The 21,728-nt window shown below is 48.8% G+C and overlaps 1 protein-coding gene across 4 annotated transcripts in view; it reads left to right on the top strand.

Annotated features, from left to right (window-relative positions):
* Window positions 1–10,106, top strand: part of Znf407 (zinc finger protein 407) — a 380,263-nt gene extending 370,157 nt beyond the window's left edge. For 3 of the 4 annotated variants that reach the window (XM_021648769.2, XM_060376981.1, XM_060376980.1), the window contains one exon: window positions 7,698–10,106. In XM_021648769.2, the coding sequence (XP_021504444.1) occupies window positions 7,698–9,037 (1,340 nt within the window). In that variant the 3' untranslated portion in view covers window positions 9,038–10,106. The remainder of the gene's footprint in view (window positions 1–7,697) is intronic. The other variant, XR_009589730.1, reaches the window with a different exon arrangement.
* Window positions 10,107–21,728: the final 11,622 nt, after the last annotated feature.

Here is a 21,728-nt window from a genome sequence, read left to right on the forward strand (position 1 = left end):
TGCCCAGCCTCTTCCGTTCCCAACCATCTTGGCCAGGCGGAGCCTGACACTGCCTCTGGCGTGTTCACGTCACAGCACCAGGGATTATTGATGGTGTGGGATGGCTTCCTTGTGGTGAGATCACACTTCGCAGGGCTGTCCCCCAGGAGACACTTGAGTCACCCAGATCAAGAGAAAAAGCAGCCATGTGCCAGGACCATATGACTCGCTTTAAGATGTAGGGAAGAAGGCCGTGCCGTCTTCAGTGTACACAGCAGCTGCTGTCATTTGGCTAGGAGCAGATGTTCGACCTCCGAGAGCTTTGCAGATAATTAAAATACTAACAGTTAGTGTTTTGCCCCAGCTGTAGGTTCTGTTTACTGTAAATTTGATTTTAATGGTGCCTCTGTGCTGATGTCGGGAAGCGGTTTGCTTCTTACCTTCGTACAAAAGTGTCTGCAATGAAGACAAATGTCTGTTTCCTCCCATTTCCTCAGGAAAGATAGCACGGGACTATAATGTGGAGAAGATAGGGACTAGGAAAGTGAACATGATCTTCTCCTAGGGCTGGCCAGGAAACAAAGGGGAGACGGCTGAATCTGCTTTGTTGGCCCCCTGAAGGCAGCCTGTGAGAGGCGTGCCCTCCAGCAACACTGGCTAGGCTTTGTATTTACATAATTTTAAGGTATGTGTAATGCGTACAACTTTTGAAAAATAGACCTTGTCTCCCAACGTTGTGTTATCTGTACCAAGCATTTATAAGCTGTCAGAGGACATTTCGGAAAAGGTCGTTGGGCTTCTTAATTTCCTGATTTCATAAAGCAGAAAATAAAGCCTGTACTAGTTACGGGAAGTCAAACCCGGGTAGGCTCACCGAGAGCTGGTGCCTGCTGTCCACATGGAAGAGCCCGCAGGTCTTCAGAAGGGCGCCCCCACTGTGGGCCTGACATTCCGTGGCTCCTTTTCAGGCCTCTGGCTTCCCTTGAGGAAAGGAAGGAAAGCGCCATCTCCTGTCCGCAGCTCCTGGCAAGAATGCTGGCCCAGTGGAGCAGTACAGGAGAGGCCCACCTTAGTCCCCAGCAGTGCCTGCCCCCGGGGGGGCTGCACAGGAAGGAGATGGGAACCCACACAGACCAGACTTCTAGCCCCGTGCACCCAAACCAGATCTGGAGTGTGAGAGGCCCCCTGAACAGGAACAAGCATGGGCTTCTCCACTACCTCTCCCTTGGTTTGTTCGAATGGACTTGAGACATTTGAGCGTGGTGCTGGTAAATCACCTGGCTGTTTTTAAGAAGAGCTCTTCATGAGTAAATGACAAGATCAGAGCACTTTACAGTCTAACTTTAAAGTGCCATTTCATCACTGGGTGAAACTTGATGGTACTATTTCTGTCACATGAGTGAAATTTCCAAAGTATATAGTTGGCATTTCATGATCTATTGACACAGCTCATAGAGTCTGCTCAGCAGAGAAACAGTTAACCACTCCCTCCCCTCACCCCAAAGCCTGGCAAGATAACCTTAAAGGCCACATTCTCACCTCACTGAGTGAGATTTGTGTGCCCAGCTCCCATTACTGCCAGAGCCTCATGCATGAAAATGATAATATATACCTAAGGGTCTGGTATAATACGGAGTTTCCTTAAAGGTAAAATATTGTCTTTTATTCTTTGTCACTCTTCAGTGCCCATGGAAACACCTGGGCCCACAGAGACTATTCTTGGTAAAGTTAGGAGCCTGAACAAGTATATATCTCCAACCTGAGATAAAAATTTATTCTTTGTTTTTTCTGGAAACCTTAGAATTATTTTCAGAGGGCTTCCGTACTCGTCTCTGCCTTGCCAGCACAAAGCATAGCGCTGATGGTACCTAAGAAGAGTTACAGCGCGCAGCACTCTCAGGCCTGGTCCTAGCACAGTGTGTGCTAAAACTCAACGTGGGCCTCTGTGCGGCTCATACATGAGCTTGTGCCTGAGGAGCTTCTCGGGGGCCTGGCTTCAGCTACTTTCTTACAGGGTAGTAACTTCTGTATCTTGGGAAGCAGAGCCCTTCATCCTGCTAGGCCATAGTGATGACTTCACTGTTGTTATTCAGACTGTGCCTGTATGTGCTTGTGTCAGGTATAAGGAGGATGTGGTCATGGCTCTGCTGCATTTAACCCATGCTGAGTGAGCAGAGCCACGGCACTGTGGCTCCCCGGAGCTTCAGAATAACCACGCCTGTGCCCTCTATCCTCTCTGTTGTGATGCTCAGGTTTAACAAATATGTAAAAGGCTAAAATAAGTCTTCATTTTGTGTCTCGGATATCCTGCCTGTTTCTCTTTCTGTGTGAAATTTAACAACACTGGCCAGAATGTATTTTGCTAACTCTTGAGGTAATGGGCGTGAGATACTGACCAACCTATGTTCTCGAAGAAGAGTTAGGCCTTGGCCTTACTTACCCAAGTACCCAAGGCCAAGAGGTTTCTCCCACCTCTACTGTCACTATTATTCCATACAAGCCCCCAGCCCTGGCCAGGGTTTTCTGACAAGTTTGAGGGTGTCCCTGCACACACGCGTGTGAGAAGCTGTGCAGACACAGGCTCTGCCCCATGCAGACTGGACCAGGGTGCCTGAAAGCGCTCACTCTGTAGGCCAGGTTGGTGGCGGGCACCCTGCACCCTGCCAGGGATTGTTGCTGCCTTTAAGATGAATAAATTACAGAGCAATTATCGACATGGATTTGACTGGCTAAACTATTGCTGACTGCTATTGTGAGAATAATGTATTCCCTGCTTTAAACTTCTAAAAGGTTATATTTCACTGAATTTTAATTTGTCATTTTTCCTGCTTTCACTTGAGAAACTTATAAGCTTTTGTGACATTAAAATATGGCTCTAATTTATTAGCATAATCTGTTAATATTGTTTCATTTTAATAGACATTAAGTATGATTTTTTAACATTCTTTTTTAAATTACATCTTAAAATGGAAGTCAGGAAAAATTATACATGGCTTAAGAATCACAATGTCATGTGTGCCCCAAATTTTTATATGGAAAGTATTGTTTTTTTGGATCACTTCATATTCAGGGTGCTTTAATTATGACAGTGAAAAAAAAACCCTTCTGGTTTTAATGGCTTAACCAAAACACAGACGCTAAACCACAGAATCTGCAGTGCACCCCAGCACCATAGAAAGAAACACTTAGGACTGTTGAGGAGAGGCTCCAAGTGTGAAATCATGCTGGCTCATAGCTGCAGAGCGCTTACATAGGATATTAACACCACCGCTCTCGCAGGCCTTCAGCATCTCGCCCCACGACACGTCTTTTTAATGCCATCTTTATCTGCTACACGATGCATGAAATCTACTTTCAGTTTTAGAACCACCAACAACCTTTGACCCCTTTAGTGCAGACACAATGTGACCTTTCTATTGTCATCAGCCTTCATTCTCCTGAAAATTCTATGAATTTTTATTACAAGGTTTTTTTAAGCCAAGCTGAGGCTTCCACAAATTACTTGCCACAGATGAGATGAAGTTGTTGACGTGGTGGTAGATAAGTTTTACAGCCAGCGTGTGCGCTGAGAGGGGCCCACGCCTGTGTCCCACAATGTCATAGACCAGTAACTGCTGAGCCTACTATTGGATAAATACATCATTTTATGGAACATTGATTGTTCTATAAACCCAATGGAGTATTATGCTCTATGATCAAACCATTTAGATTGTGTGTAGAGCACAGAAAATGCCATATTCAGGATGGTACTAAAAGTGCCATTTGTGTATTTTATGGATGTCATTACAGGGGAAACTTCTCTCTGTAGGCCCTGTTTACTGCAAAATTTTTTAGTCTGTAATGACATTTTTCATTCACAACGTATGCCTTCAAGAGAGGGGGCCTTGTTTTATTTGTTTCATTTGAGTTTACTGCACAAATTCTGTACATTTTAATTAAATGTAAGCTTAACAAAAGCATAAGGTATTTATTCTGTGGGGGAATGATGACAGTGAGCGTAGAGCAGCTCACACACAAAGGAAGGAGTCAGGTGCACAGCCAGCTCCGCAGCTGCCCTGACAGAGGGGCAGGCCCTATCGTGGCTGTGCTGTGCCAGCCTTCACACCTTGCCATCTCCCGGAGTGCCATTGTTTCCAGCTCTGGAGCCCTTCTCTCCCAGAGGGCACAGCGGCATGGTTGCTGTGTTCTCGTAAAATAAGGATTAACCCAAAATCACATCCTTGAAAACAGACCCTAAGCAAAAAGAAAAGCCCACCCGTATTTCTGAGTTGGAAGTTGGTGACTTTCGCACGTTTAGACGCGAGCAGTATCTCTACGCATGGGAGCAAATAAGCAATAAAGAGGTTTTTATGACCACGAACATGGCTGCCTTTTAACTCCATTCCCAACTTCTACACATGACTGGGTTGTCCTATTGGAAACAGGTCCAAGGGCTAAGTTTAGCCAGTTTGCTCCTCACATTGCCCTGAAATCCAACAGTGTCTTTTAAAAATAAGTACAGCAGAAATGCTAGCCAGTCATCCACAGGCTGTGAAAGATCTGCGTGCTTGCTGGCCCCACAGCGATAACTAGGCCGTCGGGGTAAAGCCTGAGCAGTGCCTTGTCCACAGAGGCCACCCCATGCGGCCATTTGCACTGTTGAATGCCACAGTCCTTATCCACTAGAAAGAGCTTATGTGCCTAGTACATGCTAGAATCTAAAGTTACAGCAGAGATTCACATTCGTTTAAATGACACTTGAACTTCTGCATCGCTCCACATTAATTCATTATGGTTGAAATGGAAGAATCTTCAATGGGTGAATCTTTTTCAATCTGATTGAGGCTGTTACATTTTATAGGTGCTATTTTTCAAAGCAGTACTGACAGCACTCGGAGTTATTAAATTGCTGAATCAAAAGACGGACCTGCACTCACATTTATGAACTATGATGGACTAGCTGGGGCCGAGCTGCCGGAGGTTAAGGTGTTGGTGGCATTAAGCTTCATCACAGAACCAGCTGACAGCAGTATTTACCCACACGCTCTCCTGTAGCAGTCTGGAAGTAGCTGAACCCATTTCTGGGGATTCAAATGAACTGAGCAAGTAGTTCAGAACTCACAGTTACCAGTGCTTCAAGGGTATCAAAGGATTGTTCTGCGCCCAAGGTGTTTTTCCTTCAGTCTCCCAGTGAGGACTGGGGTGGCTGGTGCCCAAGCAAGGGGTCTTTCCTGCCTAAGAACAAGATGTTTCTCTTCCCCAACTTTGGTGGTTTCTCCTGATTGCTAATGTCATGGCAGTATTCCTTTCTTTTGTAATCATTGGGGGGCAGGGTAAATTGAATGCAACATCCTCTGAATTATACAGTCTGTGACCTTGAAATTAGGATGAACAGAAACAAACCAAAATCAGAATTAAGGAAGGCAGGCAAAATCCTGCCTCCTAGGCAGAAAAGTGAGAGCTGGTTATGAAACTGCCTGCATGCTGAGAAAGAACCTGGCAGACCTAGGTGATGGGGCTGAAGGACCTGGGGGATGGCAGTCGACAAATCTGGAGCCAGGCCGACCCAACTCACACACAGGTGTGGTCAAGTGTGTGGTGTTCCTCAGGGCTGGGTCTCTTCAGAGACTGCCTCAGGCTGACCTGTCAGAGAAGATTATTGAGGTGGAAGTTCAAATGGCAGCGTGAGGATAGGCTCAGCCACACAGACCTGGCCGTGTGAGAGCAGCCACACAGACCTGGCCGACCTGTGTCTTTTAGGCCTTTGCTGCTCTCACTTTATCGTCCAGACCCTATGTCCACAGAGCAAAATGCAGGTCTCGGCTGTTGCTGTAGGTAGGAAGGAGGTTGGGTGAGGCAAAAGGAACTGACAACCACAAGCACAGCCCTTCAGAACACTCCTAATCCTCCTGCCATCTCTTAGCAGCGCGACCTAGTGGTCCTCACATGTGTGCCATTCTCGCTGTGGGAGTGACTGAGAGAAAGCAAGTACAGCGCTCTTGGCTCTTCAGGCCAGACGCATAGACTTCAAGAGCCCTGTGGGGAAGTTAGCTGACCTTAAGATACCAGTACCATCTCAGTATCCCCTGCTGCACCAGTGTGAGCGGCATCTTCCTGTCAGAGCATCCCATGGTTACCAGATGAGCTCGTGCAAGGAGCTTCTGGGAGTGGAGTTGGTCCGACTGCTGTAGCCCCAAACTTTCAATAACACTTAGCAGCTAGTGAAGTTTTGGAGGTCCATTACCACCGTCCTGGGGTCTGGCAGTCATCCGGGGCATGTCCACCTGGTGGCAGACAGGACCAGCCACTTCTGCCATCCATACAAGATGCCATCCCTACCCAAAGGTCCTGTCTGCGCCCTGAACTCAGGACTCTGGAAAGAGAAGCTTTCTTGGGGTGCACCATCAAGATGCTGCCTCTAAGGGATGCCAGCAGGAAATAGTGAGCTTCACTCCTGATCCTGTCACACCCACCCTCGTTGGTAAAGCAGATTGTTTAAAAAAAAAAAGAAAGCATTGAACAGGTCAGTGAGAGTGTCCTGAGAGTTGTGTCAGTAATGCAAGTGCTGCTGACACAGGGAGTGCTGAACACAGATGTGAACAGAGGTGGTGACAGTAATCAAGAAACTGTTTAAATCCTGCTCCCACAGAGCAGCTCAAGCATCTCTCCCTTCTCAGCACTGACCACACCCCACGGTCTTGCTGCTTTCTGAAGACCATAGTGTTGTCACTAAAAGGAATGTGAGGTTGGTGTGGGAACACACACAGTCTCTGTTTGCCGTTTAAAAGCACTCAGCAGCTGGCGTAGCATGGGGTGCATGGGCCTGCCAGGAGCCTCTGCTCTGCAGCGCTCATCAGCTCTCTGCCTTACCTCTGGCATCTCCCTGTCCTGTAGGGCCCAGCTCCCTCCATAACGTCTTGTCACCCGCAGGTGCAACTCCTGTAAGTGCCCCTGAGCATGTCCTTAGGAGCGTCTGAGCCACTATGGGGTGTCGGAATACTGCCGTGCTGTGCCTCCTTTTCCATGCTGGGCACCAGAGCTGAGCAGGTGGAACAGCTGGCCCCTGGCCCCAGTACCTGCCCCGTAGGCCTGCTCTGAGAAACCTGCTTCCAGCCGCACTGGGCTGCCTCTCACCTTGGCTCAGTAAATATTTGTTGCTGTGAACGCTTACACCTGCATTTATTGGTGACATCTTTTAATTTCACATGTAAAATCGTCTTTACTGATTAAACAAACATACTGTAGTTGATATTTGGGCATCAGGAAAGGTTTTTCTTCTGTTAAAAGATCCCACTGCTGCCTCCTGCCTGCCTCTTCTGACTGTCCTTGCTATTGGAGGGAGAGAAGCCAAGTGCAGCAGCTTCTCAGTGCTGGGGCAGAGCGCCTGGCGAGAAGCACCATACAGGAGACACAATCCATCCTGGAGGACCGGCGGGGACAGGCGGGAGGAGCGGCGAGCAGCTCCTCACATTGCAGCCACTATCAGGGAAGCAGAGCAGTGAGCTTATGCGTGCTCAGCTCCCCAGCTCCTCTGTATGCTGCCCAGGCCTCCTGCCTGTGGACTGGGCTCCTGCAGTAACACCGGTCTCCCCCGTCAGCTGGCCTGGTTTAGTAATCCCTCCAGACACTCCTCGGCCTCTGCACGAAGGCCCACACTGGCCTTGCTGAGGCTGCAGAGCTGCCTGATGTGAATTCTGAAGTTCCCTGCCCATATTCTAACTGCTCCCTGTCTCCCACAGGCATCGTGTCCAAGTCCTACGAGTGCCGCCTGAAAGGACAAGGAGCCACCTTTGTGGAGACAGACAGCCCATTCACCGCAGCCACCCTGGCCGAGGACTCGCCTGTCAAGGAGAAGTCGCTGAGGAGCAGCCCACGGCCGGCGCCAGCCCCTGAGCAGGTGCAGGAGGTCATCATCATCCAGGGCTATGATGGGGAGTTTGCCCTGGATGCCTCCGTGGAAGAGACAGCTGCAGCCACGCTGCAGACCCTGGCGATGGCTGGCCAAGTGGCCAGAGTGGTCCACATCACAGAGCACGGCCAGGTCATTGCCACAAGTCAGAATGGCCCACATGTGGGCAGTGTGGTGCCTGGGCCCATCCTCCCTGAGCAGCTGGCAGACGGAGCCACCCAGGTAGTTGTTGTGGGGGGCTCCGTGGACAGTCCCAGTGTGGACGAGGCCCTGAGTCCAGGTGGCACTGTGCTGCAGCAGGTTACCAAGCAGGAGATCTTGAGCCTGTCTGAGGCTGGAGGCCCTCCGTCTGACAACCCCTCAGCCTTAGACGCACTGCTGTGTGCTGTCACTGAGCTGGGAGAGGTGGAGAGCAGAGCGGCGCACGAGGAGAAGGGCAGGCCCGGCCACAAGGATGTGCTGATCCAGCTGCCCAGCCAGGAAGCAGCCCGAGTCCATGCCAGGACAGAGGCCACCGAGTCACAGTTTCCCCAAGACGCTCAGGAAAGCAGGGCGGCCATGGAAGTCCTGACCCACGTCGTCCGTCCTTCAGCCATCATCACGTCTCAGGAGCGAGCCCAGGTGGCCTTCAAGAAGATGGTGCAGGGAGTGCTCCAGTTTGCTGTCTGTGACACGGCCGCAGCCAGCCAGCTGATGAAGGACGGTGTTACCCAGGTCATTGTGAATGAGGAGGGCGCTGTCCACATGGTGGCGGGAGAAGGCTCCCAGTTCATCATGCAGGAGGCTGAGACTCATGGCCTGAGGGTGCCTGCTGAGCACATGGACCTGGTCGAGTCAGAAGGGGAGATCTCACAGATCATTGTAACAGAGGAGTTGGTCCAGGCCATGGTGGGTGAATCCAACAGCAGCTTCCCGGAGGGTGCCACTCACTACATTGTCACAGAGCTGCCTCCAGGTGGACAGGAGGACACAGGGGTTTACTCCCACACCGTGATAGAGGCAGCGAGCTCTCCAGAGATCCTGCAGGCCGGGGCTGCCCTGGGCGCCGAGGCTGTGGGCACCAGTGGCACAGAGCAGCTAACGAGCATGCTCATCTATACCCAGGATGGCTCCCCAGCAGCCACAGTGATCCAGGGCCAAAGAGAAAACGGTGAGCGCCAGGAAGCATGAGGCGGGCCTCCATGCTGGGCACCGGGCAGTGTGCAGGGTCCACTTGGGTCAGCTCAGAGGCCACTGAGCTGTGCTTGCCACATTTACGTCAGAGCTGTGCTGAACAGGCCCTTCAGGGCTGACATCGGCTGCTGGAAGGAACCAGAAGGGGGGCAGGAGCCAAGCCCACACGTAGGTTGCCCAGCGACCTAAGAAGAGTGGTTGGACAGGATAAACATGTGCCATAGAGCTGGTCCCCGGGCCCGCTGCGTGGCCTTGCCTCTCTAGCACCACTGTGGTGAGAAGCAGTTTTCCCTGGTTTTTCTCCCAGACAAGTTTCCTGTTGACTCATCAAAGATGGTGTCCCCACTGGGAAATAGGAAGCTCCTCTAGCCTCAGACCTCTGCACCTGCTGCTGCTCATGCAGCGCTGTCATCTCCTCCTACATTCGATTAAAAATTGGAGCTACAAAGATTACATCTTGAAGCAATGAACACATTGTTTTTATTGTTATTTTAAATTTAATATAATGGTGTTCCCAGACCAAAGGAAGCCTGTTAATTCATTTTACGTATAAATTTTCTCTGCAAATATTTTAGGTGGTTCCTTTGCCATGGCCATTCTGCACAAGAGAAATCTTTCATCTGTGGTTTGAGAAAAGTTTTGATATTTTTAGTTCAGTTGAAGTCTACCTTAGTTCAGACGATTGATTCTCACCCTGAATTCATTTCATACCATAATGTGTGTCCATGAAATGTCCATCTGGAAAGCATCATTTATTGCTTTTTGTAACAAATATTTGTTTGTATCAGTACCATTTTCTGCAGGATTTGTGACTTTCAGAGTATGGGCAGGCGGACATGGACCATTCCCATGGAAGCCTGCTCCTTGTCCTGCCTCTCCAGCACTGCCTGCTCCATGGTGGATCCTGCAAGGGCCTGGTGCAGGCTTATGTTCTGGAGACCTTTCTTGATTCCATTGCTCTCACTCTCTCTCTCTCTCTCTTTCAAAATTGTAAAATAACTCAATTCCTCAAAGGCAAAATTGTTCTTGTTGTTTTCTTTGAAATAAAATTATAGCGTTAATCTCAGGGTGATGATGTACTCTGAGTGGTCAGCCAGCCAAGGCCTCGCCGGCAAGGGCCACACTGGCCAGCCTGCCAAGGAAGGCCCCCTCTCTACTTTTCCACCTTCATATACAACAGACAGCTCCTGGAGCCCAATGCCATTGCATGAGAGTATGGCAAATGATGCAGGGCACAGTCTGTCAGGGTTCAGGACTCGAAGCCATCTCTGTCAGGACAAGTGCCATTTAAAATCCCGTCCTGAGCTGATAAGAGGGAGCACCATGAGGGACTGGCCTCTCGCATCCTGGTTTCTTTGCCTTGAGCTGTGTCCATTCCAGAGCCAGCTCCCTCCATCCAGCTAGCCTCCAAGTAAAATATAAGAAAAGGTAAAACTTGAGCTTTGACACTGACTCATAATTAGCTCAGTGTGACTCCTGCTTCCTAAAAGTGGCAGGGCTACTCAGCTCCTCCTAAACAGTGTCTTTGCCAAACAGTGACAGGATCAACTCCGTTTGTTATCAGGATAGAGGTGACCTTTACAAAGTGATGGCCCTCTCCAGGCTCCTCATACATGTTAAAAATGGGGGTGGGGTGTTTTTCTGTGGAGATATTTCTTCTTGATCACCTCTCCCATTGGCGGGCAGCCCTGCGGTCCTGAGGCTCAATGCTAATTCCTGCCTTTGCAGAGCCCTGTATGGCTAACCTTTCCGCTGCAGTCCAGGGCATTGACACTGACATGCTGTAGTTTACCGTGTGTGATTTATTTAGGATAAATATGTCTCAGGTGGCATTTAATCCTTCATAAAACCAGTGTAGCCTGCAGTGTCAAACCAGCAATCACATTGTATGCGCGATGAAAAGAGCAGGTCTTTGCATAAAAAAAAAAAAAAGTACAGAAGGTGTTCATAGACTCAGAAAGATTGCCAAGGCTTCTCCAAGCTACTGTATCCTGTAATTACCTATGGAGCTAGGCTAATGCTACTTCTCTTTTCTCTCTCATTACACAACTATTGGAATGTAAGGAAGTTTAAGACACACATACACAAATGTGTGCCTCAGAATAATGAGGCGTGACAGGGTTTATGAGCAGAGGACATTCATTGCTGCATGGATTGTCTATAAAGACAACTCGGTGAGCCCAAGCTTTCCTTAAGGTTTTTGCGAGGAAATGTGACAATTTTAAAGGAGTGTAAGCCCAGCCAGTGACAGTTTTATATAGAGATTGTGACCCCAGAAGACCATGTTTCTACTAAGTTACAGCCAATTGAATGACCCAGCCCTAAGGATAACAGCATACAGGAAAGACTGGTTTCCAAGTCAGTATGTTTGTGTGTGTGTGGGGGGGGGGGGGTTAACCATATATATGTGCTTTAGATTTCAACTTCCATGCTCAGAGTTGAGCAGGGCTTGATGATGGTGGGCTGGGGGTCGCAGAGTAAGATGACCATTTCTAGACAGAACTTCCTCTCATACAAGGTCATCTTAGTGTGGTGCTGTGACTTGACTCACATGGTCCTTGTGAGAGGCCACAGCCCTCCCTGAAAGTTGCTGCAGTAGTCACTGCTAAACATCCTTGCCACAAAGTAAACCAAACGGCCTGATGCAGAGAATGAGGCATTCATGGTTCCCTGTGAAGTATGTGTACAAAGACCAGATCCATGTGGCTTTGGGAATCCTGCACTTACCCGCTGAAATTGTATGGAAACCAGAGCCAGATAGCAGTCACGGATGATCCAAGATACTTCTAGGCAAGAAGAGAGCTCAGGATCTAGTTGAGCTTAGTTCTGAAGCTCAGAGAGAGCTGGGATGGGCACGAGGATGAAAAATTTCTAACACGAGCAGTCTGACATTGGGGGACTCGGGCTGTGCTGACAAGACGACATTGCCGCTTGAGGTGGGTGGAGGATGAAGACCCAGCAAGATGTCTGGCCCCACCAGATCCCCTAGTGGGATCCTGACCAGTTAGCAATCTTCTTGGTAAAGGGGGATTTTTTTTTTTAAAGGAGGCCATCAAAAGACTAGAAGCGTCAGACAGAAGGTAAAAGGACAAGTGTTAGACGATGGAGGGCGAAGCTTGGTCTACGGTAGCACCGTCTCCACTTGGACTACAGCCACGACGACCAAAGGCCCAGAAGTCCCAGCCAGCACTTCTCTGTGAGGAGCCTGAGCCTACATCCCACTACACAGCACCTTCACCTCTCAGCTTCATCACACTTACCTCTTGGAGGAAAAAAAAACAATCATAATACTATGGCCTAAGCAGAGACTGAGGGACCTAAGACCTTAACCTGGAGTTGGCCCTAGGAAGAGAGCTAAGGAGCAGGAAAGGTCATTGACGTAGCAGAGCAGGGAGCAGTGCCTCTCCTCTCACTGTAACATTAGCCCATAGTGTAAGAAGGCACAAGGTAAGTGAAGAGGATGCTCCCGAGCCGTCATGTTGGAGAATACAGTTCCTTTCTGCTCCCGAGCCGTCATGTTGGAGAATATAGTTCCTTTCTGCTCCTCCAGGGTGATATCATTTTACATGGAGGAAAAGTTAGCTGGGGTGGCAGCTAGACGCGTCGGAAGCACCTTCTAATCAGGGATGGGTGATTCATGATTAGCTTCAGCAGGCGATCCATCTGACATGGAAGGGGAAAAATTAGCAGCTGTCACTGCTTGATGAGTTAATTTCCTGATGGGCCTGACACTGAAAAGCCATTTGGAGACATGGCTGCGGCTGACGAGAAAACCTGGCGCTGCTTTTGTAACTGGAGATAAAGGGCAGAGGAGCTGCCTGGGAAGGCCCGCCAGTCTAGACAGGAGTGTGTGTCCCTGCCTGGGGCTTGGGCTGAGGCTGCACTGCCTTGCCCTTGGCCTTGCTTCTGGTGGGGAGGCCAAGCCCGTACTGACATTGGAAACTCCAGAAGGGGTTCCAAAGGACAGCTCCAGAATACATGAGGCACTGACCTTCAGCTCTGTCCTGCCCTAAAGGCCACTTCAGCCCAGCGAGAAGGAGGAAGCTTTGTCTTCATGCCTTTAAGGTGGGAACTGAAGAAATGGGTATGATAAGCTTTTCCTCAGCTTGGCTCCCAGGCTTTCCCAGGAGGGAGTACTGGCCGGAAGATTGGCATGGGGAACTCAGGGGCCAGGGCCAGGGCCTGTTACCGTTCACCGATTACAAAATACAGGGTGCTGCTGTAATCCTCGGGGAGATACCGTGAAAATCTTGTTTATACAGCCCATGAAGTGGGAGGTCCCAGAGATCTCACTAAGAAGGAAGCTTGAGGCCATGACCCGCTTCTGTCCGAAGCCGAGTTGCCCAGGCCAGGTTACTGGTTTCTCTTCCCACAGTTGGGACCGAAGCTGAGAAATGACCAGAACTGTGCAGGGTCAGAGACTGAAGCACTAGCTTGTGGTCACAAAGACCGTTCCCAGAGTTCAGTAAACCAGCCCTCCCCACCCCCCACCCCCGTATCTCCAGCAAGAACCGTGTGCGTGTTCTGTAGCCTGTGTGTGCAATACCTTTCAATTAGTGCTTTTTAAATGACCTCATTTCCTTTTTAGCTTTTTTTTTTTTTTTTTATGGTTACTTTCCCCCTGCGTGTATATCTGTGTAAGGTTGTGGATCCTCTGGAACTGGAGTTACAGACAGGTATGCGCTTCATGTGAGTGCTGGGAAGGAACCTGGGTCCTCTGGGAGAGCAGCCAGTGCTCTTAACCTCTGAGCCATCTCTCCAGCCCAAAAATGACCTAATTTCACCATGACTTTCACCGTCATTAATAGATGATTTACAAGCAGGATAAACGTGGGCATTTGGGCTTCCTCCTTGGTCAGAACCATATTCTCAGTTTTCTTCTTCTCACATTACTCCAGATAACCTGTAGGGGTGGTTTAAAAATCAACAGAAAGTAAAGTAGGTGCTTTTCAGTTCCAAACCGGATACCAGGTTAGTGGAGGTTTCTCTAGATGGCACACATCCCGCCATTGGCCTTGCTCCTGCAGAGCAGCGACGTATCGGTGCCTGGTCACCTTGTTCTCTGCAGCCTCAGCAGTGCTCACGGTCCAGGCGAAGATGGAGCTCCTGCCTTGGTCCTGACTCAGCTCTGCCCGCGCAGCTTCTGGTGATGTTCTGGCAGATGTTTTGACATCAGTTGTAACGTGACCCACAGGAAGACATCATTTTCCTAACACAGCTAAGAAGCAGAGTCTTTTTGGTGACTGGAAGATTCCCATTGCTTGGACAGGCTACCATTTCTCAGCTATGAAAGCATCCAGGGCATGGCGATAGCACAGTTACCAAGCAGTAGCCTCCCTGGGGTTGCTCTTGCAGGGACTGGCATTCCTATCTCAAGCTCAAGGTTCTACTGGACTGTGTCCCCTCCATCCCTATACTTTACAGAGCCCGGGCCCCTTGCTGAACTGTTTCCAAGTATGGAAACAAGTCCAGAGCCTCTGCCCTCGTGCTGCTGTCCTTGGCTCCTCAGCAGGGTGACACACTGGATATTCTCAGAGAACCATCAAGGATTGGGGAGTTAGGACACGGGCTCTGCATTTTCCCTCCAGATGGACTTTCTTAGTCACCTTCCTGACTTTTCTGAAGTCTCCATTTCTACAACACAACTCTTCGGAAGGAAGTGAATTAAAAGCATCCTGGACCTATAGTCTCTTGGTCAAACCGGTTCAACCACATTCTCGTGCCACAACACTAGAGGGAGGGCCCTTGGGAGGAAACCTCACATCAGTTCACAGACTTGTTAGACACGGTGAGGGGTCTTTTCTGGTTTTTAAAGGTATAGCCTTCATCATCATCATCAGGAAAGCATCAAAGTTTATTCCCATGGCTAAATCTGTTCTTGCTAAAACTATTTTGGTATGTGCTGATTTCTCTCTACCCTAAGGTATTAGAGCAGCGCTATTTATTCCATTCACTATTCATTCTTGACATGTTATGAAAAGAAAACTTACTGTTTGAGGTCATCCTGAATGATTGTGACATTTTCTTTTCTGGATAAAGATTCTTGACACTGGGCAAGAAGTCAAGAGACAAAGCCAAGCAAACAAGGATATGCAGGTGGCCCTGGACCACAAGCCTTGCTCTTTCCAGAGCGACCTCTCAGTACTGTCCCAGGAGAAACCTGGACTAGGGAAGGGCTCCATGGGGAGGGAGGAGCACGCTGTCTGTCAACCCTGAAATGCACGCCTTCCACTTCCCAGTATACTTGAAATCTGGACCCATCCATCTTTTCAGAACAATTCTTGGGAGGAAGAGCAGGGGTGCCCTAAAATAAGTCCGCCACCAACTGTCATCCTCTCTTAGAAGATAAGAAGGCTGTGTAGCCAGCAGAGTCTCCGGCGCTGCTTATGTGCAAGGAGACTTGAGGTGCTCATAGCCCCACTGTTGCATACACACAGGTAAAGCCTTCTAGTTGGAAGGCGTTCCAGTGGCCCCAGGATGTACCTGCTGGCCGTGAGTCTGGGACTATTCCAGAAGACTTCTGCAGACCTAGATGGCAAATGTGCTGGTGCGACCCTCAGCTGAGGACCAACACTCAAGCTGGGCCTTGGAGTTGATAGAACTAAGATTACTTCAGATAAGGCTGTGAGTGGGGTCCCCAAAGCCCATAATGTGTCCCCACATTCTGTCAGTATTTTGAGAATAGAATTTATGAATAGAGAGGTTCTGTCATTATGCCCTGAGACTAGGCAGTTGTTCATTCATTGTCCAAAGAGAACACCAGAAACAATGCAGTCTGCATGACTCCAGCATCACTGTTCCCAGAGAAATGGGAATTAAAGTCAGAGGACTTGGCGCGGCCTCTCTGAGGAAAGGTGGTAAGGGGCTGCTCAGTGCTGCAAGGACCCAGCAAAGCTGTTCACTATGTCAGATCAGTCTGAAGCTTACCTGTGTTTTCCAAGCCACCTAGACCACCGCAGGTCCCGTCCGTGGTGGCAGATGTCTGCCCATGGCCTATAAAGGGACCAGGCTCTGGCTGCAGGTACAAGCCTAGACTTGGAGGTTCTGCTGCATGTAGAGGCCAGCCCTCAGGCCTGCCTGTGCTCCTACTGTCTCAGAGTCTGCTCTGCTTCCTGTGAGTTCCAGAGCCTCTTCACTACTCTTTCCTTTCTGGTTTCTATCACATTTCTGGGCTCTTTTTTTTTTGGGGGGGGGCGCTTCTGTAGTAGACTAGGACGGTGCAGGCTATCTAAAGAAATGCATGCTCTCAGTTCAAGCTCCTAGCTGTGTGTATGAAGGCGGAGCTACAGGTAGTGAGCCCTGGTAGCCTCAAGCAGGGTATGCGTCTGCTCCTCACAGTGACCTCAGCTAAGACCCCTTTTCTTAGGGTAACTGCCTAAGGCCAAAGAAGATGGTTGAGGGTGGGTGTGACTGTGACCTCTTGTTGCCACAATGAATCCTATTTCCAGCTAAACTATCAACTAAGTCCAATGGTAGAATAAAGACTATCAGGTATGCAATCTCTCTGAAGATCTACCTCTTGTTCCATGAAGATACTGAAAAATATATTCTGGAAAAAGCCTGATTGGTCCCAGACTTCAGGAACAAAAGACAGACATAAGGGAACTAAGGGAAGGGCACAAGGTGATGATTATCAGAGCACACAAAAGAGAGCTGATGAATGATGGGCTGAAGAGGCTGCCCATAGCTAGGAGCACTGGCTTCTCTCCAGTGGACCTGCCTTCAATGCTGACATCACATGGCAGCTCACAACCACCTGGAACTCCAGCTCCAGGGGACCTGACACTTTCATTTGGCCTCTGTGGCAACCAGGTATGCACATGGTATATATACATACATACATACATGCATGTAGGCAAAACACCCATACACATAATTTTTTAAAGAAATAACTTGATATAATATTGACGTATAGACAATGGGTTATGGCTGATAAGGATGGTAAGGTAGTAATGTCAGAAAAAAACTGAGCATATGAAAAGTCAGATATTAGTGCCATATAATGACTGGTTTATCTGTGAACACCATCCCTAGTCATGATCTTCATACTATGAACGTAAATTTAATATGAGCCACTCCATAATTGATAAGTGAGGGTCGGAAGGAGAATGGTGTTGAGAATATGGATTTCTTCATCTTGAGAAGTGAGCAGACACTGAGAGTAACACACCAACCTTAGTGTCAGCAAACTACCATCACCATTTCCCACCTAGACAGAGAAATGTCAGAGTCTGGTCACTCCCTTCCCAGGCTAGCCGTAGAGGGGGACTAAGGAAGCAGCATCAATGTGTGGAAGGCTGCGTGGAGGTAGGTGCTGGGTAGAGAGCACGGGAAGAAGGTGGAGCAGCTGCTGCTGGTTGCAGGGACAAAGCAGCCATCCAACTGGCCCAGGAGACCCTGGAGGTGGAGCGGGCGCAGAAAGAAAGGTCCCTGGAAAAGGGAACAGAAGGCTCCTCCCTGCTAAGGACTGCTTCACCACTAGTGTCTGACTAGTGCAGGTTTTCTGAGCATTAGAAAAACATGCATACACTAATATAGCAGGAAGCACATAATCTTCTGTTGTAAAAACAAGTGACACTTTCCTCTAACTGAGTTGATGCCCTTTTGCCTCGCCATGCTTGGCTGACGGCTTGGCTCCAAGCCATGCTTCTCTTCCCCTTTGCTTCAAAGCCCCAAAGCAGCAGGAAATTGCCAAATCACTGGCCACAGTGCAAGATGTCCAAACAAAGAGGTTGTTTCAGTCCATGCAATGACTTGCTGGAAATGTGTGTATGCATTCATATGCAACACACACACACACTTTTGCTACTGAGAAGTAATTGAGTCTGTAACTTCAAATGAACTGATAGTAATTTCTACCAATTAGCTATATAATAATCATCCTGGCCATGTTTAGTTATCTGGGCAAGAGGCAAAATTACATACCATTGCATATTAAGTAACTTTTCTGATATATACTTAAATAATCAGGAGCACTCAGATGTTGCCAGCTCTTTGCATCTCAGATGGTTTTGCTGACATACTCTGCCATCTTGAATCTACTTCCATGACTCATTTTGAAGGCATAGAAAGAATAATGAAAGTGTCTGTCCGTGGCCAGGGAGTAGGTTATCTCCAGCAGCACAGCACCGTGTGGGGAGGAGGGTGCCCCCCCTCAGGAGGGGGTGGCTGCACTCCTAGAGGAGAAGGGCACTGGGCCTTGGGCTTGGCAGTTTTCCTGAATGCTGATGCCTTTGACATCTTTGTTTTAGTTTGGGCAACTGTGGATCTTCCCACCCAGGTGCCTACCAGTGCCCATGATGAATTAACTTTAGGTGAGTCAATGCCGACTTTTCTACCATAGCTACTGGCCAACTTGCTGATGCCAGGATTCTGTTTTGAAGTCCTTCTGCTTCCCATGTGGTGTATGTGACCCCATTCGTCGGGTCCCTGGGGGTCTTTACACAGCCCTTCTCAGCGGCCATCAACTGTAAAGCTAAATATGTGGTCCTCCTTCTAGGAGGGAAAATGCTAACGCCCAACAGAGGTGAGCGTCTTCTCTTGGAGTTGACATTCATGTGTAAGGATGGCTGCTGGCATCCATGTAGTAGCAGCTGAGGGAAGTCAGCTTGCTTTCTTTTCTTACTCCTCTCTCCCAAGGAACTGTCTGCTTGGCTAAGTCAGACGTACCCCTGGGTGTCTCCCAGAGCTGACACTACATGTGTGGAAAGGGGACACTGCTGGGGTGAGCCGAGAGCATCATTAGCTTTGGGTTTAAAGGCAGACACTTCAATCAGCTCATTAGCAGTAATGCTGACACATCCTTGACATCTTTTTTCGACTGGTTCTGAGCTTGGAAGGAATAGAAAAGAGCATCAACTTTTGCTGTTAGTTCCCCAAACTAGGGCGTTAGCTGTAGGCATGAGCTCATGATTTCTGTCCCAGCACAGCACAGCGGAGCACTTTGAAAGCCAGCCTGCTAGACTTCTAGCCCAGGCATCCAGACACTGCTCCGGAGAGCTGTGAGAGTGTGCGAACACCATGGCCACTAAGTGGACTGGACTTGGCCCTTGAGGAGCCCCTGTGGCTCTGCCTGCCAAGGCCCCACCGCTGCTCCTATTTGGAGGAGAGGAGACTATCTGAAGCATTACCATCTCTGAACCGAGCCGTGAAAGCCAGCCCTCTGGGCTCAGCCTCTCCTCCCACCCTGCTCCTCTCCACTGCTCTGAGTCAGCTTCTCAACAACAGTACGGTCTGGCCCGCTTGGTCTTCACACGGACTCTCCATGGTCTACGTAAAGAAGTATCCATAGAGAGACAGTGACTGCGGCTCTGCTCTAACCAGAAAGTGAAAGAAGCATCAGGGAGGAAGAAGGAAGCATCTTGGGAACACGGGTACTCAGGAAGTGAGCCAGGCCGGCACTGAGACTGAAAACTGGGATAGATGGAGCACCCTTCCCCCTGCAGAAATTCCTTTGACTCTATCGACCACCAAGCCAGGGGAACCGATTATCCACGGCACCTCACTGCTGGCCAATCCTGTGTGCCAAACTGTACCTCCTTGTTAGAGAGTCTGCCCTAGGCTGGTGAATCTGAAGCTGACTGAGCTTCTGGTGACCCATACATTTCAGACACAGTGGAAAGGAAGGCTCACAAAGCAGGGCTTATCCATAATGATCCGAAAGGCTGGTCGTCCATATTCTACTGCTCTTCATCCCAACACCTGAGCTACTTCAACACACGCACGCACCGGCCTGCATCTGGAAATCACTGCCCTAAGCCATTGGTATCAGACATTCTTGGGATATTTGTTAAAATATGGGTCCCTGGATCTGACCGCAGGTTGGAAGGGAAAAGAATAATCTCATGAGCAGAGAAATCTGAAGCTTCATAGATATGGTTCTGCAGGCTGAATTGCATTTGTTTGCATAACCTTTGCATTGGAAACTTCTCAAAAGCATCAGTGTATCTTTATTTATTGTGTCCCTTAACATCTTTTGAATGCATTCACCCTCATAACAGTATGAGTTAACATAGGAAAGCAGTTATAAGCGTGCCAACAAAAAATAAGTGTTCACAAATCTACCATCATCATCACCTTTATTACCATGAGCAGAGAGACAGCCATAACAGTCACCACTATCATTATCATAACCACCAACACCTTTATTGTCATTGCCATCATCACCTGCTTTATCCCTGCTGTCATCATGATCTCAGCTGTCGCCATCATTGCCTTCATTTGCGACATTCCCACCATCATCATGATGGCCATCACCTTCACCATCGTAATCATCATGGTGACCATTACCATTGCCACCTTTATCATCATCACTGTCGCTACCACCATTGCCATCATGATGCCTTCAGCAGTGTCATCAGTACTAATCAAGGTCAGCATCAGCACCACACAATGTTGGAGCAGAGCTTTTGGTCCATGACATAAGCGCGCTCTCTTGGGGTTTCTCCATCTCGCTGATGGCGATACTGCTTTCCTTCTCCTGTGTGCTCAGTGCTCAAAATCCCACACTCCCCCTACCCAACACTTCCATGACTGCCACTCAGACCACTCACAAATAGCTCTTGCCTGAACCATGGCAATGGGACACATATTTGTGTCCTGTGTCCAAAATTATGGATTTTTTTAGCCTTTTCCCTCAAAATTCATATATATTTACATACATACATAAACATATATATGTATATATATATATAGTAAAAACACATATGTTTTTAAAATCTCTGGAAAATTACTAATGACCTCAGTTAGGAAATCAAGTCCTAATGAAAGGAGAAGTGACCAGAAAGGAATCAGGAGAATAAAACTGCAGCTGTTTTATTCTCAACCTCAAAACAGTTGTGTCTGGAAAGGCCGGGAGCAGCTCTGCCCGCACGGCTCCAGCGCACCTTTACTTTACACAGCGGCGTCATTCCTGTTGGCCCATTCTACACGGCCTTTCTCCTTCTGGAAAAAAAGCTCTTTAATTCTGAGAACTTTCCTATCATCGTTTTGCCTTCGCTAACGACTCTAACCTTCCAGAAATGACTTCTGCCCCATCCGCTTTCATTTGACATCGACTCTTGTCACTCCCTTTCCCTCTTGGATTTCCCATTTTTCAAGCCACTGGGCGGGCATCACTGTGCTGGATTCCAGCTTCTTCCCCTGCTGCAGCCTGCCCATTACCTACTGCAAAGGTCACGCTGGGTGTAATTCAGCTCAAATCACTTTATTTTCTAATCGCCAGGTCTTTTCTCTTCATGCCCCCTCAGTCATTCCTCATCTGGCCCTCAGGCAGCCCAGCCCATTTCACGAACACAGCCGCTCCCAGTGGCTCAAAGCCCCTGGTCCAGCTTTCAGAAGTGAGTGGTGTGCGCCCAGCCTGACAGTGGGAAGGATGCTGCCTCCCTCTAGCTGCGAAAGCTCCAAAAGGGTAGGCTTCATTTCAGTGTGATGTTTGTTTGTTTGTATGTGCAGCTTTTGTAATAATGTTTTTGCAAGTATTAAAAAATTACACATCTCCCTCGTGTGTGAGGGCAGCACCCCTGTCCTCACTCCCAAGCTCAGTCTGTTCCAACCTCTCCAGCTCCTTTCCAGAAATGTGTGCTTCCCCCAGTCTCACTAAAGTGGTGGAAAGCTCACCAAGACAGCCTGAGTGCCAACAAGCCCTAGGCTGTGCATAGATGTAAGAGTGTGCGTGAGCATATGGATG

The sequence above is a fragment of the Meriones unguiculatus genome, chromosome 2, assembly GCF_030254825.1.
Source record: "Meriones unguiculatus strain TT.TT164.6M chromosome 2, Bangor_MerUng_6.1, whole genome shotgun sequence".
In the NCBI taxonomy this organism is placed as follows: domain Eukaryota; kingdom Metazoa; phylum Chordata; class Mammalia; order Rodentia; family Muridae; genus Meriones; species Meriones unguiculatus.